The 25455-nt window shown below is 40.7% G+C and overlaps 1 protein-coding gene across 1 annotated transcript in view; it reads left to right on the forward strand.

Moving 5' to 3' along the window:
- ATP10A (ATPase phospholipid transporting 10A (putative)) overlaps window positions 1-25455 on the forward strand; it is a 117639-nt gene that overhangs the window by 25133 nt on the left and 67051 nt on the right. Inside the window, exon 2 of the mRNA XM_054849282.1 lies at window positions 20970-21174. Within this exon, the coding sequence (XP_054705257.1) occupies window positions 20970-21174 (205 nt within the window). The remainder of the gene's footprint in view (window positions 1-20969; window positions 21175-25455) is intronic.

The following is a 25455-nucleotide window of genomic DNA, read 5'->3' on the forward strand; positions in this document are numbered from 1 at the left end:
CAACCACACCAGCAGTTGTGCCAGTAATTGCAGTGGTCAGTCACCTGTTACAGGAAGGCAGTGGTGAGCAGTCTGCGGTGAGCTGCTGGGGATAACCATTCAACTTGACCCAGCAGTACTGGGACGAAGCCATTGCAGTATCTTCCTAGAGCAGCACAAGGAAAACATGAAGTACCACTGCCTCTGCTGTGGTAGTGCTCGGGATGAGCCACGGGGCTCTCTAGCCTTTCCTCTCCTCGGAGGTGAATAAAATACAAGTTTCTATCAACATGTGTTGATACTGTGCTGCTTGGGCACAACAGTAGTCCTGGTCTAATAGTCCCAGTCTAGTAGTCTGCATTAGCGTATTTGCTGCCCAGATGTAAAACACTTGAAGGATTTTCATTCTTTTGCTCTGTCTGTGCCCCTTTGTACCACACTAAGTATGCTTTCCTTCTTTCACATAATAGCTCCCAGTATTTGTAAGGTTATCACATCTCTGCAGATGATTCGAATGCACTGTACAACATATTTAGTTATTTTTATGTTTCCTCATAAAGACCTTTCCATGTTTGTGTTCTCTGAACTCTGCCCAGATCCTCATCCCTTTCATTCCACTGTTGAGGTCCCTGGCAATATTTCAAACTGCAGAGCGGTAAGAGGAGTAGAAATCCCTGCTAGATGGTGGGATCATCTGTGTTTAGCTACAAATTGTGCTGACCTTCAACTGTTGTGTTTCAAGATAGCATTACCATGCCCACCCTCATCTAGCGTGAGCGGGACTTGTGTGCTTCACTGTGTTCTCACGTCCTAATCTCCATGCCATCTAGACCTGTGACTTGACCAGAGGATATCACAGCCCTCTTCCACTCACAGTCTGCAAGCCCATGCTTATGTGCTGTATTTAGTAGCTCACTTTGTTTCTTTTTCATACACATAATTTCCAGAGGGTTTTCAGGAGAGGAGTTCTTCAGTGCTGCTTACAGTGATAAGTCTGATACTTAACTTGAGTATCTTGCGTCTTTCCACAACCACTGAATTAGGAATCTCTCTCTGAAATGAGCTGTCTTAAAAACTGACTGAATACAGCCTAGTGCTAATAAAACTATCAGTTTAATTTAACACGGCTATGCCTGTGTAATAAAGCAGATAGGAGCTAACTTACCTCAGTAGGTCTTGTACTCTGTGCATTTGCCGTGTCTAGTTTACTCTGTGCGTTAGCTGTGTCTAGTTTACCATGGTGCATACCACTGCATACAGATCATTAGCTTTGATGGTGACTAAAACTGGAGTTAATCAAGCACTCCTCTGTGTCTCTCTCTCTTGCTACTCCATATGCTGTCATTTATTATTAACCTATGTCAACAGCCCTTCCAGTAATTTATAAGCCGTATTACATTGCTCTTTACACCTGATACTATTAAAAGTAACGTTTCCAGAAAGCTTTTGTGAAATACTATATTGATGACAGCACTTACAGTCAGACTTTTATGTAGTCTCTTTTCTTCTTGTACTTTCAAGCTTTTGGAAATGTAATCACATTTAGAATTACGTCCTCGTAGGTGTTTTTCTGCAGCTGTTTATTGCCAGAGAGGCCAGCCAAAAATCTGCAATTGTCATCAGTGAAAATTTTGATACGTAACTCTTTGAGAGGTCTGTGATTCGTCATTGTTATTCACTCTGGCGCTTAATGTATTTCTTCTTGTATTATACCATCACCCTAAAAATTTGATTGCAAGTTTTGAAACTGATAGTACCCAATTATTTTTTAAAGTTAAAAAAAAAACCAAACAACTGAGAATTTTGAGTGTATCTGTATAATCCCCTGTTACACTGGTGGCAAAATCCAGTTATGTCTTTCATCATGTCACTTCAATTAAGAAACCACCGTAATAGTCCATGTTTCCATAAACTCCAGAGTTTCTCATAGATTGCAACAGAGTATTATTTTTAGTTAAAAATTGGCTAAATACTTTCAAATACAATACAATCAGTAGTTTTATTTACAGAGAGTTATTCCTCCATACAAAAACATATACAGTGGCCTTGGTAACTGATCTACTTCAGACATAGAGTTGAATGAGGCACATTAGCAGTTAAAATAGTCATGGTCCCCAGACAGTTATATATTTTCTCATTTTTCCACTAAGCTATTTTAGAAAAATATAAAATCATATGATTCTGCTTGAAGAAAGGAGTGCATGCCTTTGTATAAAAAGGAGCCATAGGTTTTTACCATAAAGGAATTGGAGAATTCACCTCCATAGGTTTTTTTCTTAGGTTTGCTCAAAAAGTAATTGATTATTCTTAGAGAAACACCTTTTTGTATTTTCTGATCTATATGCAATAGGTTATGTAAGGCCAGAAATAATAGATTTAGTGATACATATAGATGGTATTCCATCTGCTATTGAAATATGAATATTTTGTCTATCCTGAGGCCTTAAGACAAGTTTCTGTTGAAAGCAAAATCACAGCAACATCATTAAAATATCCCAGCTTTTTTGAGATAGGGAGGTCTGACACTTGGGGAGAATATGCAAACTACCTACCTACTTCTGCAGATTTCTTAGAAGTTAAATTACATGATTTTAAAATACTTTATTTCAATGTTTTATGATCTGGGAACTTTGATTGTTTTCTACTATTTTATATTTTTTTCCTTTTAGAAAACAAGGAGTCATCTTTGTTCACTTTCTCTGGATTTCAGATGATGATGGTGTTGACCTCATGCCAAACACAACTTGCCTTGGTTTAGGCTGACCGGTCAGTTCTAACCAGCAGTCTGTCACTAGTTTAACACTTAGCATTTGTGTAAATTTGTAGCTTGTAGGTGCTGGAATTTGGCTAAGGCTTTCTCAGTTTCAGTGCCTTGCTGGACAGATTCAGTCTGTGGTAAACCTAGGATTGCCTGACTCCCACACCCATATTTAAAACCTTTCATTTTGAAGCTGTACTGTGCATGCTAGCTCAAATAAATAATGTCTTGATATAAACAGGGCTTCCGTGGCTTGAAATGTCTTGTAATGTTTTGCTGGGGAAATACTGAGTCCGGCCTGAGCCCCAGGCACCTGAGTCCGGGTAAATACTGGATGCCTTTAGTGACAGCTGTCAGTAGATAGAGCTCTGCTGAGCTCAGCGTTGAAGTTTAAGGTCTTTTAGCTGAGTGCAGAATACTCAGTCCACTGCAAGATTAAATCATTTGAGGCTTTCTGACTCAAAGATAACTATCAGTATGTGCATGTGAAAATATAAAATTTTTTCACAGAAAATTGGGATCCTGCTGGATTCCAGCTTTCCCATCTGCTGCCATGCTTCACTTACCTCTCTGTTAAGGGTTGAAGGAGACACAAAGACTACTGTATCTGGGTTGACCAGCTAGAATGATACGGTCTGATATTTAGTTTTCAGTTGCTGGATTTCCTTGCATCCAATTCACTCTAATAAGAAATAGAAAGGGTCTATTGATAAACTGTACTAATCATAAAATCCCAGTCAGTGGATTATATCATTTTACCTTTATCCTTCAGGAAGACTTTTCAGTTTCACCATCTTCAGTTTCCAGATTGATTAAAAAAAAAAAAAAAAAGTTCAAATGAATTCTAAATCAAAGCAGGAAAAATGGATCTATACAGTTTCTGTAATGTTTCCCAAATGAACTGATGTGGAAGCAAAGTGTGATTGATAACAAAGTGTAATAGGATGTATTGTGTCCCCAGTACAAGAAAGAAATGGACCAGTTGGAGTGAGTCCAGAGGAGGGCCACAAAGATGATCAGAGGGCTGGAGAACCTCTCCTGTGAGGCCAGGCTGAGAGAGTTGGGGTTGTTCGGCCTGGAGAAGAGAAGGCTCTGGGGAGACCTTCTAGCAGCCTTCCAGTACCTGAAGGGGCCTACAAGAAATCTGGAGAGGGACTGTTTACAAGGGCATGGAGTGACAGGACAAGGCGTAATGGGTTTAAACTAAAAGAGGGTAGCTTTATATTAGATGTTAGGAAGAAATTATTTACTGCGAGGGTGGTGAGGCACTGGCACAGGTTGCCCAGAGAAGCTGTGGATGCCCCCTCCCTGGCAGTGTTCAAGGCCAGGTTGGATGGGGCTTTGGGCAACGTGCTCTAGTGGAGGGTGTCCCTGCCCATGGCAGGGGGGTTGGAACTAGATGATCTTTGAGGTCCCTTCCAACCCAAACCAATCTATGATTCTATGATATCATACATAATCAAAAATATACAAAATATACAAAAATATTACTGATTCCTTTAGTTTTATATATCGTTAAATGTATAGAACTCAAGATGCTTTACCAAGTGAACTAAGACTGGCTGTGAAAGCCACAAATAAGGTAATTTGTTTTCCCTCCCTAGGTTTCTAGGGAGAAACTGAACAAGCTCTGAGGCAGATCTTTGCAGCACTGACAATAAAATACAACATTTTGCTGTAGCCTCTCTCTGAAAACTAATATGCCCCATGTATGAAACTGAATGTGAATAGCCCACTGAGATTCTCTTTAATGTCTCCTGCATTGCTAAAAGTCACTCCAAGAGTGCAACCTTCAACATATCTTCAGCATGACCATTGTGGCCCACAAACAGATAGAGTGTGAAAACTAATGTGGCAGATCAGAAGACAGAGCTGCACAGTACTGCTCTGTTTTGCAGTCTTATCGATAAAGCTTAGGAGTCCCTAGGAGAAGTAGTGACAGAAGCAACACCCAGCCTTAGTTTCTCCCCTTTTTCAAATTTCTGATGGATTTTTTTCCAAAAACTGAATTTCTGCTCTCTTGCTTAAGTTAATGGACATTTTCCTTAACATCCCTTAGTCTATGTTTTCCAATGGCCATTAGTTCCCTTTCTCTGCTTTTGATCTTCTTTACAGGCTTTCCTCCATGTATACCTCACACTTTCCTCTTCTGTATGTATGTATCACGTGTACCTCTTCTCATCTCTCTGTCCCCACCCAGCAGACTCTTCTGCTGTCTGTCTCTTCATCAGTGTCTGAGACATATGTGTAAAATCAGGGTTCTCCTAAAAGGATGTAAACCAAGCCTGGAAGGGATCTGCTTACTGATATAAAGATGGTAAGAAAGGAGAGAAATTTTTCCTATTCCTTGTCAAAAATGAAATTATAGACTGCCAAATGCTTAGGGTTAGAAGCTCTCTTTTAGTCCGATTTGAAAATTAGTTGCATTGTAACTAAGCTGGTTTGATTCCACGGGTACCTTTCCAAAATGTAGCTCCATTGCACAGTGCCAAATGGAGTTTCTTGCGGGAGTCTCTTGGTGCTGCGTTAGAGCAAGGCACATGAACTGTGTGTTGCAAACAGTGGCCTGGTCTTCTCCATTGGGTTGCCAGCTGGGATGGAGTAGTGTATGAGGTGCAGCATAGGCTGTAGAAACCTCTTTGCTAGAGAATGCCACCCTTTCTCATGGTTCATTTGACAGTCTCCAGAGACTAAATATTCACATCATTAATATGTCATAGTAAACCGTGTGTTAGAAATTAATATGTATGTGACAGACAGTTTTACCCTTGCAGAACACAGTAGTCTCCACTTATTTTTAGAATTTATCAGGTTTGATTCTTTGAAGGCATGCCCTGTAGTCACAGGAAGAATTTGCTGCCTACAGCAGTGCCTCTCAGATTAAGATCATGTCACTCTTTCTGCTTTGTTCTGTTGTTTGAAAAGATGAAGGAAAATGATGCTCTGTACATAGAGTTCTCAAACAAGGTTTTGGGCCAATAGCAATTTTTTTTCTCATCTTAAACAAAAAATGACTGAAGATGCCTTCCTGTCCTCCGTAAAACATTCTGCTTATTTTTATGCAGAATAAATGAATATAAGTCTAAAAATGTCAAGGAAACATACTTGTTTGGATTACGTACCAAAAAAAAAATAAATACAATGTTTAGTGTAACCCTGAGGAATTTATACATCTTTCTCACACCACTCTTGCTCTAATGCCACAGCTCAATTAGCAGAGTCAGGGGTTTCTGAAGGTGCCAGTGGTGTATGGCTTTTGTCTCCATAGACAGACCGAGCTGTAGGCAGCACACAAGCCAGCAGCATGCTGATGGAGTGACCTGCTGTATGTTGGAAGGCGTCTAGAGTGAATTTCTGTCCTGGTGACCAAGTAACTCTTGACATATGTTTACAGAAGAAATGAATTGTTTTGAGGATAGTCGGGAAAGCATTTTCAGAATTTGTACTATGCATTTACAAAGCAGCTTGGTCTGAATTAGGGCCTGAAGATGAAAGTATTTTGCTTTGATGACTAAGACCCACATCACAGGGGAATTGCAACTATGACTTTCAGTTTTAGGAGTTTTACAAGCTGGGGTGTCTTCCTTACAAGTAATTCTCCTTAGTTACCCTCACAGTTATGGAACTAAATGCAATCCATTTAATGTCTGAAAAAGTATTTTATCCATAAGAGGAGTCATAAAAAAAGATACCAATCATGAGGTATCAACAAGAAAGATCACCAGAGGTACAGCAAAAGCTAGATAAAGAGGAGGAACATGCTTTGGAGGGAATTTAGCTTTCAGTTGGATGTAGCAAAGAGGAGCTATTGAGTTCAAAGTCATTAATTGCTGAGGATAGAGAAGGAAAGTAATTGTAGCGAAACCAGCATGGAAAAAGGATGGAGGCAAGACTGGAAGTGAGTGTCTTGAGAAGAGTTTGGTGTTAGGGAGAGATGGACAGACACACATTTAAGATGTGCTGGGTTTTTATGATGGGGAGAGAAGGAGTGAAAAATACCCCTCAGTTATGGAGATGAAAATTGTGATGAACAAAGGGGAAAGAAAAGTCTGCAAAGGTATTTTAAGAATTGGACTTTGAATGTGTTAAATTTCAGCTAATTTGGAGACCTCTGTGCTGTCTAAAAAGCTGCAATTCATTTTTTTTAATTTCTTTTTTACTTTCTTACAGCCTTATGGGAGAAGAGTTCAGGGTAAAAAATTCTTTTGTTAGGTCTGTAACTATTGTCTGCAGGACTAGATTGGTTTAATTTGGAAGAGCACATTGAGAGATCAGATTGAAGTTCAGTTTTAAAACTGATGTACCTGCCTTTCTAAGCTAGCTTCTGCCTAGAGGTTGTGACACAAACGTTTTGGTCTCAGTCTATGCCCGGCTGCTGAATGCTGCTTTTTCTGCCCGTCACCAGGGTGGCCTGCCACCTGCTGATGTGCTTCACATCACACAAGCTCTTTTAGGCTGTTTGTTCCCCCTCCATGATTGAAACGCTTTCAATAAATAGTGTCTTTGTAATTCCTTGCTCTAAGCTCAGTTTCTGGGCGTTTCAAAAGTGGAGTTGTTTGCAGCCAGTCACTTTCTTCTTTCAGCTGCAGTAAAGACCTTGAAATTTATTTTTTTCTAGGGTATTGAATTTCAATGTTTTACCATTTTTCCCCCAAGGAAGGTATGACTGCGAACTACAGAGAAGTTTTTTTCTGGAGTTTGGCCAGAACGAGTGCTTTTCTACCTGAGTTTAGACATATATTTAAGTACCTTGCTGTATTTGGGCCAAGATTTGCAGCCTGGTTTTGGAGTTCAGTGAACAATAAGTGAAAATCATGCACGAACAATTTTTTTCCAATTGTGAAAATACTATTTGCAAATAATTCATTTAGTAGTTACCAAGAAAGATTGATGTTGATGAGGTAACCCTTTCATGTTGTATTTGGTCTGGCTGAGATTGAGTTAATTTTCCCCACAGCAGCCCTCATAGTGCTGTGCTTTGTAGAAAGGTTTTGGTAACGCACCAATGATGTGGCTACTGCTGAGCAGCGCTGGCACAGCACCAAGGCTGTCTCTCCCCAACATTTCTCCCTAGCCCTCACCAGTAGGCTGGAGGTGGGCAAGACCTTGGGAGGGAACACAGCCAGGACAGCTGACCCAAACTGACCAAAGGGATGTTCCATACCATATGGCGTCTGCTCAGCAATAAAAGCTGAGAGATAGGGGATTCATTACTTACGACATTTCTTTTCTGGACCAACTGCTACAGGCACTGAAGCGCTGCTTCCTGGGAAGTGGCTGGGCATTGCCTGCTGATGGGAAGTAGAGAATCAATCTTTTCGTTTTCCTCTGCTTCCGCATTCAGCCTTTTGCTTTATTAAACTGCCTTTATCTTGACCTATGAGGTTTTTTTCCACCTTATTTTCTCCCCCACTGTCCTGCTGAGGAGGGGAATGATAGACCAGCTTGGTGGGCACTGGGTGTCGAGCCAAGGTCAACCCACCACACACGTAAAAAGAACCAAAGCACAATATCCATTCCTATTAGTTGGCCCACTTAGATTTTAAATTCTTGAAAATGAATTAAAAAAGTTTCCATGAAACAGTGTTCACAAATGACACTATTTATTTATAATAGGGCAATAGTGAAGAAGAGTTTACATTTGTAAGTGTGCATGGTTTTGTTTAAATATCTACAAATATGTACACATCTGACAACCAACAAGTTCTTGAAAATATTCAGGTTATTATTGTCTCAATGACTTTTAAAAAGTGTGGATAGTTATGGAAATTGTTATGGAAAGATATACTTTGTTGTGAAAATCTATTGCCTAGTAAACTGATGGAAACAGGCTATCGAAATTTATATAGATGGTGTATCATTCTTTATAAGTTGCGCTTTTTATTGATGATAGTTCAGTAGTTGTGGACAAGTGGCAAAGATGACTTGCTTCCCTGCAGGGCTCTTTAATTACAAGGTCTTTGAATAACTATGTTAACAGGTTGAGACATACTGTCTGCGTTAGCTGACTGTATCTCATAATTCCATTGGGCTGAGTATAATTCATAGTCACTTTGATTGTAAATCAGTGGGACAGGAAAGGAGTGCATTTATCTCTGTGAAAACAAAAGTATTTTTCTAGCTTGGTATTTCATATTCAACTATACTCATTGACTCGCTCCAGTAAGTTTGGAGTATTAATGACACCAAGACCAACATCTTGAATTCAGGGGAAGCAACAGACAGTGTAAAAACAGGGGCTCTCAGTATAGTCAAGTTGACATTGAAAACATTAAATAAATTCTTATCCTGAATTTTTTATATGTAGGTACCAACAGTAGTCAAGCTGTTGAATCTGAACTACTCAAATGTTACTAAAGGCATCCTACATTTCCTTTAAATAGTAGAATTTTGCATTTTATGGTTCTCACTTCTTCAATATGGATCTTTATTATTTACTTTCACCAAGAATTTTGAATATAAAATTTGCATCTGTAGACGTACTTGTTTTGACTTAAACCTTCAAAGATTCATATCACTGCATATGATTTACGTGGAGTTTGGTCTTCCAGTTCTTCTGTGATGGAAGTGAGGAACATTTTTATATTCTGTGAATTTCTGTATAACGGCCTTATATAAGGCTGAATTCAAACTTCATCAGGACCTAGAGCATAGCAAATTGAGGCTTACGCACACCCTGTTTTCAATCTGATGCAGGATCCAGCTCATTGTGTGTGCTCAGTCATGAGTATTCAGACATGCTCCCAGGCCCCAGTTTTGATGTGGCCTTATCAATCTTCATTAAGAAAGCATTCTTGGGAAACACCTTGTTACTATTTTATACCAGCATTTTAGAGATTTTCAGATTTTTATTTCGTTTTGAGAACATGATGGTAATTTAAACACCCCTTAGTACTTAAGATACAGCCTGAGGTTGTTTGCTTTTCCTCACATTAGTATTCTTGTCTTGTTGGGGCAAGCAGTGATCCAAAAAAAGTGAAGACAGGCCACATAACCTGTGAGAGCAGCTAAATATGGAGAAATTGGCTACATATAGCCTAAGATAAGTCACTATATTTAAAACTTCAGCTGTGCTTTTCAGATCAGCCCAGAGTACAAGTTAAAGCCTATTCTCTTGCCAGCTACATGGAAGAATTAGGATTCTTCTGAGTTGTAATGCCTTTTACTGCTCCTTCACTCTTAGGAATGTACTGTTGCTGGAGATAGATGTTTATGCTTCAGATCAGGGCTCCCCAGGGATTTATACTGATACTGCTTCTCACAAACTGACTTTGTAGATCTAAATTAAAAATGTCAGGCAGTTCTTCCACTCTGGCTACCAGTAAAAGCACTAATGAGAGCACTGCAGCAACCTCCAGCTCTTCTGTGTTTGGTTCAGTTGCTCTGATAGAGATGTCTCATCTGCGAAGTCTCATAGCTCTTGTGTTTAAGAAACTGCATGGGGAAATAGCAACAAAGAAGAAATAATAATAGTAAATACTAAAAAAAAGGCTTTAAATAAAAAGGTCTCTATGTTCATATTTAAGGTCCTTAGCTGACCCTTCTGTTCCTCCAGATTAGGAAGAAACTTCAGACAACCCGGTTACCCCAAAATTGCTGTCCTCCTGTTGCTGAGCCATAGCCAGTTAGGAAGACATAAGCGTGATGGGGCATAAGCAGTGGCTCACAAGTGAAGCGTTATCTCACCCCACTGGGAATTTGTATTGGGGCGTCAGGCAGCCAGTCATACCAGTGACAGGGCTCTAAAAGCAGTGTACAGCATCTGATCGACAAAAGCTTGACAGATGCTGCAGTGATATACCCATTTTGGCCAACTTTTGAATATTCTGGGGCCTCTTTTATTTGCAAGTTGGCCTTCAAGGTAAGGTCAATGTTTGCCTACAAATCCTGCCAAACCTTTCTTCCATCACCATCACAATAGCACACAGATGAGTCCAGTTTGCTTTTGCGTGCTAGCCAGTAGGCATCCACGACTGCCAGGTAAAACTACCCACTTTACTGTACCTACCTGGAGGTATTTGGTGCAGGCATCTAACTGAACAGATGTGGAGACAGACCACGGTCTTATCCAGGATAGCACCTTAAATCTCCCTTTGTACCGCTCAGTGTCAACAGAGGTGTGCCTGACTGTGCCTGAGATTGAGGTTTCCCTGTTTATGCAGTCTCCATTGAAAGCATCTCCTCTGACAGAGAGAGGAAGGCAATTCCTTAGTAACTCTAGAGTTAAATAAAGTTCATAAGAATTGACAAATGAGTACTACAAAACCCGCTTCCAGTATCCTTGCAAATTAATAACCTACATATTATACAGTTTCACACTTCAGTTTCAGAGTAGAAATAACTGTTAACATGTTCTGCAAATATATAGTAGCATACAACTTTTTTTTCTTCTGCAAGATTCTTCCAATAATATTACAGCCAAACAGTTTTTTCCTACTTTTTTTTTTTTTAATCATTATCAGTTCTTTAAGCAGTTTAGTTTTGTGTGGCATTGGAAGTAGCAAAGTTGGTGTATGGGCTAAAGCTAATTTCTGATTCTGGAATTGCAACCAGAAGAAATTTAGAGGCAACGACGTGCAAAGCATCACCTCGGTTGTTCTGAATGTGAGCATTGCACCCTGGGACCCACTGAGATCTCAGCTGGTATTCAGATAGGTAAACGTTTTTCCTGTCCTCGGCCTGAACTTTAGATTGTCCAGATGAGAACAGATGAGACCATCCAGATAAGATGGATGTCATGGGTGGATGTTACCCAGACAAGAACAGAAATGGAAAGAAAATGTAAAACTATAATTTTCAGGAGGAACTGGAGAAGATCGAACACTTATATTTCAGTCAGAGACGTTGATTTTGCCTGTTAAATGTGAAAATGGTGAATTATTAACGTTGTTTTCACTAATTGTCTTGTTAGCATAAAATAGCTGAACTATGTTTACTTCTACAGTGCTTTTGTGCACTGATTAGATAACTTGTGAACTTTAGAGCTTTAAAGGAGATGTGTTTGTATGGCACAGTTATGTGGAGAAAAATAGTGTCCCAAACTGTCAGTGAAATCTCCATCAGGGTTGTGCACGTAATTAGCAGGAAATACTTTTCCTGATAAAAATTCTTTCAACTGTTACATGTTTAGCTAAAAGAACTGGAATGATTTTTCAAATAAAAAGTGTTGCACTTATGAATCACCTTTCTTTAGCAGTTCTTTACAAATGGCTTTTTGTGTATACATAGTGAATATATTAATGCATTTTATGGCCTGGATCATGTTGTCCTGACATCTAATCAGGCAGGTGTGTAGAACCAGAGGAATGAGAGGAAAAAAAATTCCATTGAAGTGTCTGAATCTGTTAAAGAATGGGATTTCCCTCATTAACTCTGCAGAGCCATGCTAAAGTTACCTTTTAAGATGTACTGTTCAGATACAAAGAGCTCCATTGGAATGGTCACCTGATTCCACTGGCTTAAATGTGATGGGAGAGCACCAAATGAAGGATTTAGTCCACTGGATTTATGTATCTAGCTTGCACCTGAATTTTAAGCACTCAATTTTCCTAAGTGTCCACATGTCATTAATTATTGGTTTAGGGGACAAGAACCCTGGAAGGCTTCTACACAGAGCTTATGTCTTACCAAAATTTGGCACCTAAGATCTCCCTCGGAAGAGTTCCGCTTTTTCTTTAATTGTTTAGGAAGCAGGCACAGATACAGGAGATTTGTGTCATTAGGTATCTGTAATTGAGTGGGTTCCCTTCAGGCAGGGAATTGTTTCTCCCTCCATGTTTGCACAATACCAAGCTCAGCTGAATCTTTTTGCAGTGGCTTGGGACACCACTGTAATGTAAATATTCAATCTTAATATCTGTTATGGCACTGAAATTCAGGATGAGAACCTTACCTGGCTGTGGGCTCACTGCTGAGGTAGCCATCTACTTTGCACCTGTGGTTTTTTTACTCTAGGTACCAGCAAGCAATGTTGTCAAGTGCAAGGGTTGCATTTGGTGATGCTCAGAAGGAAGACATCTGACAACAAGTGTTTGTTACATTACTTTGTTCAGAAGAGAAGTTCTCATATATCAAACTAAAACAAAACTTTGTGGCTTTAGTATGGAGGTGCCTGACTCGTGGGTTTTAATGTCTGTAGGACTGGATGCTAGTTTTAACCAGGCCGTTCTTCCACTTCTTCCACCCTTGGTATGATATTCCTTTAGGAAGCCTCAATATAACCATTACCTATCCATCCTTCTATGTATAAGTGATTGATAGTCTTCTCTCCCAATATATCCATTTACTGGAAGAGTGATAGGAGTTTGTTAGCATTTTTGGCAGTAAACATAGGAGTATCAAGAATCATACCACTTGAAATTAATACTAGATGTCTCTCTGAAACAGTCTTGGAGTTCCGGACTCAAGTTCTGGAAGACAGCTTTTTCTTCAGTTTGTATAAAGTTTCATTACATGTTCTGCTTTTATGTTTCATGTTGTTATCGCAACAACAAGTTTCTTGGCTGAATAATCATTTATTCCGGGTAGTAAATGTTTCATTATAGTGAACAATAGTGAGGTTTCTTTCAACATGGGGTATAATGGAGATAACATTGCCAAGAGAAGTTAAATTATTACTTCCACATTATAAACCTGAATCACTGAGGTTTCTTGGGTACATTTTTTTTCATAGCAAGTCTGACTTGTAACAGAAAAATTAGCAGTTTTCAGAAGGTGTGAATTTAATAAAAGGCACCTTTATGCCTCATCACTGCACACGCATTTGCTTCTAGCAACTGTAACATGCATTCGCACTTGATAATCCAAGAAAAAAAAAAAAAGAACATTTGAAGTCTGTGAAAACAAGAAAACTTTTAAGTGCTCTTAAAATAATGTGAAGATTAGGGGGTCTATTTAGAAACTTTGGTCATGGAGAGCCTTTGTTCTCCAACATTTCTCAAGAACACACTCTGTTAATCTGTTGGGTTTTTCTTATTAGTGTCAGATTCAGAGCCTCTTCATGATTTATTTTCATAGAAACAGATGTTATCGTTTGTGGTGGAATGGAGACATATTCTGGGCATTATGTAACCTGCTTTGGCATTAACTTATGCTACATGTTTTTCCTTCATTCTGCCACAACATTGTAATTGTACGCAAATGGTTCTCAACATGTTTCCATAGATACTTAGCATGTTCAGACTTTGTGTAATATATGCCTTGGTCTCATAGAGAGCTCTTGTTTTTAAATTCTGAGATCTGCTACACCTGTAGTTTTCAAATCCTAATTGTTACTATTTATAACACAGGAGTTTCATGCATATATTTCAGTGTTGTCCACCAACACTGAAATATATGCATGTAGCCTGTGAGAGTTATGCAAAATCTCTGCTTCCCACTGAAGTGTCAATAGAGCGCTACGGGCTCAGTTAGTGTGAACCCCCTCCACATCTGCAGGAGTGTTGGGAGAAGAGGTGGAGAGTTGAAGGCAAGGGCTCCAGCCCAGGCCAGGGAAAGAACAAAGAATTTGAGAAAACTATATGACTGTGAAGGACCCATTGAGAAACAGCTAGATGCTGGAGCCTCCATCAAGATACTTTGGCCTGATGAGGGACTTCGGTGCCTGCATTATAGTTTTAGAATCCCCTTCTTGTGTTGTAATATTGGAGTTGCTGCTGTGCTTGGCTCCTGCCAATTAGCCTCAAAGTCTCTTTAGTTACCTTGGTCCTAACCAGAACACTTGTCATGGCACTTCTGACCAACTGCTTTTAACATGTTTTCAGTCACTGAGGGCAGAGATCACAGAATCATAGACTGGTTTAAGGAACCTTAAAGATCATCCAGTTCCAACCCCCCTGCCATGGGCAGGGACACCCTCCACTAGACCAGGTTGCCCAAAGCCCCATCCAACCTGGCCTTGAACACTTCCAGGGAGGGGGCATCCACAACCTCTCTGGGCAACCTGTGCCAGTGCCTCACCACCCTCACAGTAAATATCTTCTTCCTAACATCTAATATAAAGCTACCCTCTTTTAATTTAAACCCATTACCCTTTGTCCTGTCACTCCACGCCCTTGTAAACAGTCCCTCTCCAGATTTCTTGTAGGCCCCCATTAGGTACTGGAAGGCTGCTAGAAGGTCTCCCCAGAGCCTTCTCTTCTCCAGGCCGAACAACCCCAAGTCTCTCAGCCTGGCCTCATAGGAGAGGTGCTCCAGTCCTTGGATCATTTTGATGGCCCTCCTCTGGACCTGGTCCAACAGGTTCATGTCTTTCTTGTGGTGTAAACCCCAGAGCAGGACACAGCACTCCAGGTGGGGTCTGATAACATTCTTTAGTGCCACCTCACTCTGTTTCTGCCTCCTGAGATGGAAAGGAAGGACCTGGCTGACTTTAAGAACTGCTCCAAAGTATACCTTGTACACAACTCTTTGACCTATCTTTTGTGCACGGTTTTTCCTCTTCCACAGACTTAATTTCTTGCTGTGTTTCTTTTAAAGTCTACTGGTTCAATGACCAACCTCAGCTGGCAGAGAAGGCAAAGGATTCTGATTTCTTTTGAAGTGAAGACAATTGTTACTTCAAAAGCAGGTCAGCGGATGGGCTTGGACTGGGAAACAACACTTCATTTGGATGTTTTGAGAGGCTTTAAAACCTCTGGGCTGCAGCCACAACCTGTGTAGGGTATGCTGTGTAAACCAGATTGAGCACCCCAAAAGGTACAAGAGAACATCCTCTGTCTTTTGCTAAATGTCTTTTACAAGTCCTGCTGAGATTAGTATAGGAGCCTCTGCTGGCACTAAGGTAGGGCACTGTTACACAGAAGCAAGCACGAGTGCCCCAGCCACTCACAGGAATTAATTGGTGGAGCAAATCTGCGTCAGCCATTCCCACTCATTAACTGTTATTTTTGTCAGTGGAGAAGTATAGGAAGCAAGAAATGATTGCCTAGTAGTCCCATCTTCTTAATTTAACATATAAAACTTCTAGTATGCAGGCCTTGCACAAGTGGAACAGATTACAGCTTCATGGTCTTCACTTTTCCTACCAAGTACTGCTTGTGATATTCTCCCCAGACTTAAAAAAAAAAAAAAAAATACAAAGACAAGGGAAGATTCCTCTTAATTTGTGTATGTGTAGTTTTGTTACCTCCCTTTAAGTAAGGTAATTTTGAATAACTCCTTACTATACTAAAACAGTTAAAAGCTATTAATAAGAAGGAAACAATTTTGTAATGTTTAGAGACAGTTTGAAATCTTCAGCCTTTTGTAGATAAAAATTTATGTCTACATGGCCAGAAAAGCAAAATTATGGGCATGATCTCTATCAGCTCATGTCACGAAGGAGAGCAGAAGAAAGAAAAGCATGGTTAATAGGAAAAGAAAATGTAATTTCTGAGCTTCTGTGTTTCTAAATTTAAAATTGAAATTTAAAGAAAAAAATCTTCAATATTTCTTGTTTAGTTTTTGTTGTTAACCAAAGCCAATCTCAAATTTGGCACAAACCCGCAGGCTATTCTGCTTCAAAACAGAGCATAGGCCAAATATATGCAGTAGGTAGACTAATACAAATTTTTAATATTAATTAAACTGATTTTCTCTATGTTCATGCACTTGAAAGGATGTTGCAGACTCTCCCGTGTATGTTCGAAAGCAGATATGCTGGGATAATTGCTCTTCATTGCTGCAAAAGAACATCAGCCTCTAAAGGAGTTTGATTTCTGCCAGGGGGCCACGCTTGCTGCTGGCATCAACAGTGTTGATGTCAATGCAGCTGCGCCGGCAGACTTTTTAGCTATCCGTCTTTAGATTTCAGTCAATGTCTACCTGTAAAGATATGCTTACAAAAGTGAAAGTACTGGCAAGTTCTGCTTCCAGTTGTGGCAGAGAGGAGCATGAAGATTTACGTGACTGTGGGTTAAAACCACAGCTGACAAGTACATTCGTTGCATGCAAATGTGTTGATCAAGATGAGGTTGTGTGCAGGAAGCTAGACATCTCTAATACATGACCACCACACGTTACAGTAGCTGGGCATAGATGTCTGAAATTAATAGTTCATCATTGTGATTTAATGGGAGACTACCAACAGTATCTATTCTTTTTGCAGAATAGAAGTGTTTGTTGGCAGCACATTGATTTGGAAGACTTTTGTCTAACTCTCCAGGTTTGAAAGATAAGAATTAGTATCTGTGACCTCTTTCTGTGGTTCATTGTAGTTTGCAGCTTTGGCTTCTCGTAGCATCAACCTTAAGTTTGTCATAGGTACTAAAACGTATCTTCAGGTTTGTGATAAGCAAGTGCAGGTAGAACTGGAGTTGGTATTAGCTGGTATTAGCTTCTGGCCTAAATATCCATGGCAGGGTTTCCTCAGACTGTGGGAGGGGGCTGCACCCACTAAATGAGATGCTGCCTCCCAGTCCTGTGTTCCTGCCAGAATTCTTTGAGCCCTTCGACAAAATATTCCAGGAGGTCATATGATGTTTACTTAAACTTGCCAAAAGCTTTTTTTGAAGAGTCCCTTGCGAGCAGTGCCTGAAGCCCTGTGCTGAGACTGCAGAGGACCGTCACCAACCACACAGTAGTGACAGCGTCAGGACAAAGCAAGAATAAATGGCAAGGTCCCAGAGAAATAGACCAAGGCATCTGTGTTTGAAACATTCATTTATCAGCTGGGTAATTATAAAAGGAAAGACAGCAAAATCTGCAGATGATTTTAGGATATTAAAGACCAGAGACAGGAAGGCCTTTCAGAAGCACCTACCAGGTAAATGGATAGACAGGACCTGCCAGGAAAAATCGTGCTGACTGTTGGATGAGTAAAGAGTACCCACATTGTTGCATTTTGTTCATGTTCTGTAAGAGTGCATAGGGAGTGGTCTCCATTACCTCAGTGCCTGCAGGTGCAGGGAGGTGGTCCCTGGGATCTGGTATTCATTCCAGTCCTGTCTGTCCACCTGTTAGTGTCCTCCAAACCTGGCCACTACTGTGAAGAGCTCAGCAGAAGCGTCTCCTTAGATGTTATGTTTGCTCTGAAGTTGAAAAATGTACTGAATTGTTTGAAAACACCACCAAACACGTAATGATGCGCATATGCATTTAATTCAGGTTTACTATCACAGCGGGCCAATGCAATGTACATCGTTAGAGATGTACATCGTTAGAGATGTACATCGTTAGAGACATGGAAGGGGCTCCTTCTGAAGAGGGACTGGAAGAATAATGTCTGTGAGGACACACTGAGGCGAAACTGCTCAAATCCCTGAACTTCAAATAAAATTTAAATCAGGCATTTCTGTATGCCACACCTTACAGCACAAAAGAGAGCTTAAATTTTAAAGAGTCTTTCTCTTCTAGGAAGTGTGGCATTCCTAACTCTCTATATCATAAAACTTCTGCAATTTACTGGCACAATATAACAGCAAGAATAAACATTTATTAGGTGATATAAAACTTGGATGACAAAGTCTCTGCAGAAGTCAATGGCAAAATTGTAACTGTATCAATGGGGTCACTTGGTGTGTTTGTCCTGTCTCGAGGTGAGCTAACCTGCGTGTTCAGAAGAGTAGGCTGAGCATGTTAAAGGAATGCTCCTAAAGGACTGATGTATTTATAGTTCATCTAGTATGTGAACTGCCACGTCTGAAGACAGTATCATGCCGTACTCTGCAGAGAATGCTGGTAGTGACCACTCACTGGTGGCAGTGAGACAAGACGGAGTTCAGAGCTGTGCTAGAGGACGTACAGCAACCCTGGCTGAGGAGGATTAGGAAGTAATTTTCCATGCAGACAGTAATTTTCCATCCCCAACTGGCCCTTGTTAGCAGGGAGCTGATCAAGTGGAATACTGGGCCAAATTGTTCCTGTGTGTCTGATGAAGGAGGCTCTGCCCTGGGGCCCTGGTGTGTGTGCAGGAGGCCTTGCATTCATAGATTCACTGAATCATGGAATGATTTGGGTTGGAAGGGACCTTTAAAGAGCACCTAATCCAACCCCCCCTGCCACGGTCAGGGACACCCTCCACTAGACCAGATTGCCCAAAGCCTCCTCCAGCCTGGCCTTGGACACTTCCAATGAAGGGTCATCCACAGCTTCTCTGGGCAACCTGATCTGGTGTCCCACCACCCTCATCACCAAAAATTTCTTCCTTATGTCTCTTTCAGTTTAAAGCCATTATCCCTTGTCCTGTCACTACAGGCCCTGGTAGAAAGTCTCCCTCTGTCTTTCTTATAAGCCTCCTTTATATATTGAAAGGCCACAATAAGGTCTCCCCAGAGCCTTCTCTTCTCCAGGCTGAGCAACTTCATTTATCCCAGCAGAGCAATTTGGCCTTGTGTTGCTCAATATCCACCCTTCCTGCCACAGTGTATATAATTATGGCAGTTGCTAAGCATGCGAGAGATGAGGAAATGCTAAAATAGCAATGATTTTCAAACAATAGAAGTTAAAAAAAAAAATTAAGTGCTTATAGTATAGTATGGGACTACTTGTTATTTTTAGCCTGATGATACTTCTATACTGCTACTCATTGGACATGCATTTGAACATCACCCAGTTTCACAGTTAAATTAAAAAGGATGAAGAGCAACGGCCTCATGTGAGGGCATTTGGAGTTACAGATTGCATGTCTAACAAACCCTTCAGATCTGCGGTGCAGTGATTTGTACTATGTTATGGCACACTGGGTTTCAAAGCAATTCATACTCATTAGCAGGAAAAGTTAAATGTTGATTTTGGCCTGAGTGTGAAGGGAATGGGTAATTTCAGCACCTAGTATGTTCATTACCTGCTGTTGTTAGACTATCATGTTTTACACCTGACTCATTAATCTTTTTCAGGTTTTATCAAAATAGAAATCCCAACCATAATTTTCATTCCTCCCTTTATAAACTGGATGTTAGGAAAGGACAATGAAGAAATTCTAGGAGGTTAAACCTGATCTGATACATCCTTGTTGTGCTGTCGGACGCATTATTGTTCAGGGTTTAGGCTAAACACATGAATAAAAGTCAAGTTACTAATTCTTGTAACACCAGTGAAGGCATTGCCCCCCCCCTCCCCCCATCAGAATCCCATTCTGCCAGTTGAAGTGCCATCACGGGAGACTGTCGCTGGTGCCAGTGCCAGCACTGAGAGCCATTTCGGGGCTCACATGGCAAAAGGGCTTCAGACAGCTTAGAAAAGTGTCAGAATAGCAGCTTCCCAATTTCAGGAGGTATTTTACCACGTGAATATTGTGGCTGTTTTTCTTCTTTCAAAAACACAACAGAAGAAAGTAAATTGCACAAATGCCAAGAAAGCACATGAGTCTGTGCATGTCATGAAACTAAAACCGTGAATTGTAGCTAGAATTAATTAAGCAATCACCTGTTCCTTTTCCCTCTTTTTCTCAAGAAAAAGTTAAAAAATAAAAAAATAGCAAACTAGTGGCTGTATCTAAATAAACAACACACAAATCAGTGTTTCAGGTGGGTAAGTCTTTGAACTGACAAATTACACTGCAAAATAAAAGGTTCAGTGGAACTAAACAGAAATTAGCTATGCAACAGACGGCACTATGGCTAGAATGGAGATACTGCAGAAATATTTAAAAGAAATTACAGTGTCCTTTCCCAGTAGAACAGTTGGGACTGAATTTTTCCACATGACGTCCTTGTAACTCTAGGTTTAGCGATGAATAATGGAAATTCCTTTCAGTTAGGGATTTTTGGCTCCCTCATCCAAATATCATGTGCAGCACCATACAAAGTTTGTCCCTGTTGGAAAGAGGGAACAAGGGGAAGCTATCTGAGGGTACATCAGAGGATGGTGCATGATGGAGGATATTCAGGAGCCATGCCAAGCAGGTGTCCTGCACCCAAGCCTGTTCTCTGTTCCTCCGTGCCCTGAAAGTGATTCCTTTTCACCCTATATGGACAGCAGCCCCCCCATCTTCATGGGGGCAGAGGGCTCGGAGCATGGAGGGAGAGAAAGGACAGTGTGTGAAGCTCCCGCTGACCCTGCTTAGCCAGGTCTAACGTCCACATGTGGTCTTCTGGGCCTTAAAAGAGTGTCTTGGGAACTCAGACCTGATTCTGAGTCAGTGGGAAGTGGCCTCCTAGCAGTCTGCATCACCTCTTCCCAGCCTAACTTGAGAGTACCTGAGGACCTTCCAAAGGAACTGTTCTGTTACAAATCACACCAGATCTTATGGGAAGCATCCCAGCCTGTGCATTTTTTTTAATATATGTCCTGTAAATGTCTTTTTTTTCCCCAGAAATGAGAAGAAATATATAAGCAGATACTGGAAAGAAGTGAAAGTTGGAGACTTTGTGCAGCTTCGTTGTAATGAAATTATACCTGCTGACATATTGCTGCTCTCCTCAAGTGATCCCGATGGGCTGTGCCATATAGAAACAGCAAACCTGGATGGTGAAACTAACTTAAAGCAAAGACAGGTGGTGAGGAGGTTCCTAGAGCTGGTAAGTCACCATTCCTAACTCTCATTTAAGATAAGAATTTGTTTCAGGTAAGTAAACTGTTCACCAATCCACTCCACACAAGCTAAATTCTGCTTGTTCTAGTAGTGCTAATGAATTACTGTTGTGGTTGTCATTAAAATACTAGCACTTGCCAACAGCTGACCTCATCATAGTATCAATTTTTACCATAATTTTTCTCTGAATTTGAATAGGAATTATTTGGGACAATTGTGTGCGGTTGGAAAATGTTGGGGGGTTTTAATGGCTTCTATTGTAGCTTGATTTTTGAAAACACATTTTAACTGCCCAGTGAGAAGATATTTAAATATAAACAACTACTTTTCCTGCCTGCAAACCAGATCAGTTTCAATTAGGAATTTTGCCTGAAACTCAGTGTTGCAGAATATCCCTCCAGCACTTGGAGCATTAAAGCTTGTAAGATTTAAAGGGGCAGCACACATGCATTCTGGAGGTGTCTGTGCTGAAAAACTGTTTTACTGCTCTCTCACTGTGCTTATCTCTCCCCAACAGCACTATTTTGAAACAAAACAAAATCCAGATCAGTTACTGTCAGCAGAATTAGAGGAAATTACCTGAAGTTTTACTTGCTTTAATAATCTTCTTGAAATAGTATTTATTTGTATGCCTCCTCTCCCATCCCTCTTGCCAGCTAATCCCAGTTTCCTGTATTTTGTCAGGAAAAAAATAAAATATTTTCTAGAACTCAGCTACATCTTTTTTCCTAGTAGCTCTTCTCATTTGAGAGATTTTGCAAACAATGAGAGCTGCTGCCCTTACCACTGTCATCAAAGGTAACTACAGAAGCCTTTAGTTGTACTGAGGTAGATCAGCAGTAATGAAGCTGCAATACAACTAATAGGATGAAAATCAATGTGCCTTCCAAATAATTCTTTATGGTAGATAGAGCCTTTCTCTGAATAGCTTGTAAAAACATGAGATGAAGACTTGTTTAATCATCAGTGATTTCCACATAGAATTTAGACATAACACAGCAGCTACTACCACAGTGAGAAGTTTAATCAGCTACGGGCCAAATGTTTCAAAAACTCTGATTGTTTCAAAGAAGCTAATGAAATTGCTTCTCAGACATCCCATCCTGTTCTCACTGAGTGGAAATTTCTCCCAGTGAGTAGAGTTCCACGGAGGTACTCAGATGATGCATCCCAGTTCTCTGCCAACGTAGACTTCCATAGGACAAAGACTATAGATTGCATATAGGCTACTGAATACAGGGATACTTTCATGTTTGTGGGTACAGTTATATATGGCATGGCTTGCTCAGCATACCCTGCTTTACTGGGGCAATCAGTTATCATATAGATACTTCCAGTCAGCTTTGTAGACACCTAACGCACTTTGCATTTCCAGCCCATCCTCCTGCTGCATCTTAGTTCTCTGTATTAAAACATGATTATGGAACTTTTCTATCTTGGAAGTATGCTGCACAATATGTAGATAAATAATTTTTAAAAATAAATTTTAAATCACAAGATGCCTAGCAACAAAAGCAATGGGGTCCATAATAAATTGTCAGGGGTTAAACTGGGGTCAATGACAGAAAGCTCATTCATTCCAATGAAAACATGACTGAGCCCCAAGAAGTCAAGTATTGAAAGAGAGCTTGTAAGAAAACCACATGTGACTACCTCCCCTGTCTTAAAATAGCTGAGAAAGCAGGAAATATCCAAGCCCAGGTTCCTGCGTCAACTAGGTTGTAGGCAAAGTGCACACCTGCAAGTACCAAGTCCTCAGCAGCTGTAGCATCACAGAGGCTCTCTGTAACAGTTATCCAGCAGAATACTTGCCATCCTCATTCAAGTCCTAGCCAAACACTTCTGAGCACACTGTTAATTCATGCAGCAGCATTAGGTTCTTCACCCCATACTAGCAGGGATAGAGCTTTTACTCGTTCTTGAAGGTGTTGCCCTGCTGAGAGACACTCAGCAGTGGGATAGAGGGAGCTGCTTGGGAAATGTTGGATGAGTAGTAGGCCCACAGCCAAGTAGCATGGAATATCAAGGTGATGCCCGTTTGTTGCAGTGAAGTTCAGTTCCTATCGGGGTATGTCTTAAGTTGCCACAAACAGAGAGAGCTTATTGTTAGGTCTCATACAATACTTCAGAAGACCAGAATTTTCTTGCACCAAATGCTGACCATCCTTTTACCAAACCTCAGAGAAGTTCGTTCCCAAATCTTTTATAGGACCTGCATCCCAAACTGTTCATGCATTGGACAAGAATTGCTTTTACATTTTTATATTACCGTTGTGCTCAGCAGAATAACTCTTAGTTATGCTCATAGCTGTTTGGTTCTGTGTCATTCTGCAACCCTGTTGTTCAAACAGGAAAACAAACAAATAGATTATGTAGTCTTGACCCTCTCTTTCCCACACTGCTAAACTCTTCCCCCACCCCCCCTTTCAGAATGACGTGCCTAGTCATGTGGCTTATCATGGGACAAGAAACACAGAATTTTTGGAAGCTTCTTCTTAAAATATCAGCTATCCATAGCTGTCTTTGAATACTGTCTCTGTATCTCAAGCATTTAAAAGAAGCTGTGTTAGAAAGCTTGGCCTTTCTGTGTTTCTTATGTGAACTAACTGATAGCTTCCGAGCACGTGCCTGTGAAGCAGGTCGATGAAAGATAGCTATTTCTATACCCGTCACTGCTGGGCATGGGAAAGGAGCAGGAGTGGGGGCAGGAACAGTTGTTTTAAGCTGCTTTTATGCTTTTCTTATTCTATCCCTGCCCTGTGCCCACCCATGCAATTTACAGTCTCACAGGTCTATGGAGAGCTACTTGCCATAGAGCGTGGTGGCCAATTTGGAGTCGCTGAAGTGGGGCGTGCGCTGGGCAGTTCTCTTGCAAGCACAGCACTCTCTCCAAATGCCCCCTCCAGAGGCCAGCAAGCCCAGTACTGCTGCAGAGGGTAGAGCTGTCCTCTGGAAGGGCAGCCTTTCTGCCAGCAAGCTCTGAAGGATCTTTGTGTGTCTCTCTTCAGCATAAACAGCATACAAGGTCCATAGTCTCAGAGAATAAAAGGTCTTACAGTATTCCAAACCTTTGTTCAGAAAAGTGCCATTCTGATCTCTTTTTAGCCCAACTCTTGAAGCAGCAATAAGCAATTATAGAAGCAGTTCTGTATCCTTGTCTCCAGTGCTTTGCAGGCATTATTATACTCTAAACATATGCTCAGAAGATCCAAGATCAGCATTTGTGGGCTTGGATTGGACCTCTCCACTTGTGAATTCCAAGAAACTGTTTTCCTTTATAGTGCAAGTGACCAGAAGTATTGCTTATTTTAGTGCTGCTTTGATTTGTCTGAGTAATTTATAGTAGACTGGGAACATACTGCTTGTTAGCTTTGCATGTTTGTTAACGAATGTGATCTGTCTGACAGAAACCTGTACTTTCTGTACTTGATTCTACACCCTATCAATACACAAGCTGGGAGAAGAGTCACTGACGCATTCCTCTGTGGCTTGTATGTCTGTAGATATCAGTTCGAGTGTATACCTTGTTGTGCGCTCAAAATAGTCAAGAAAAAAGAAAATCACTCAGTGAGTAGGTTAAAAAAGAAAAAAGGAAACAGGAGATTTCTCAAAGGCCTTGACATTTTTTCCTCCAAGACTTTAAATACTGTGGTCTCGTTATCCAGCTTCTACAGCAACAGGATGTGTTAGAAATGTTTAATATAGTCAGAAATGTACTTCTGCATGCTCTGTTTTTAAAGCCAAAAAGATAGCGGACTGTCTTCACACTGAAACATGGATCAGATCTGCGCGTGAAGCATGACACGCTGCCAGGTGCAGCTAGGAGAAAGCGCTGTGCTAAGTCTCATTGTGAGTGATCTAATGGTGTTAGCAGTGACCAGTAAGCATCTCTTGGAAAAAACGAGTGTTTTCTGGTATTCCACCAGTTTCCTTCTAATTTCTAACCCACCCTCACGGCTGCCTAGTCACAGCAGCCATTTCTGTTATGCTGGATCCAGTAGAAGACACAGTAGGCAGGAGGAATCAATGTGTTTTCTGTGCTACTCTGCAGGCTGCTGTGCCACCACACCCTCCGCAGTTGCTTATGGAATGTTTTCCGTCCATCTGAGACATCGTGTCAGCCGGTCTTCAGAGAGCGGATAAGCAGATACAGCCTGGGCTGCGAAAGCTCAAAACTCCCTTTCAGGTTTCATGAACTTGATTTAGGATATTTTGATAGTCTGAATCTAGACTCACGAAAAACATTTACATTTTCTTGCTGCCTTGT

The sequence above is a fragment of the Grus americana genome, chromosome 1 (assembly GCF_028858705.1).
Source record: "Grus americana isolate bGruAme1 chromosome 1, bGruAme1.mat, whole genome shotgun sequence".
Classification (NCBI taxonomy): domain Eukaryota; kingdom Metazoa; phylum Chordata; class Aves; order Gruiformes; family Gruidae; genus Grus; species Grus americana.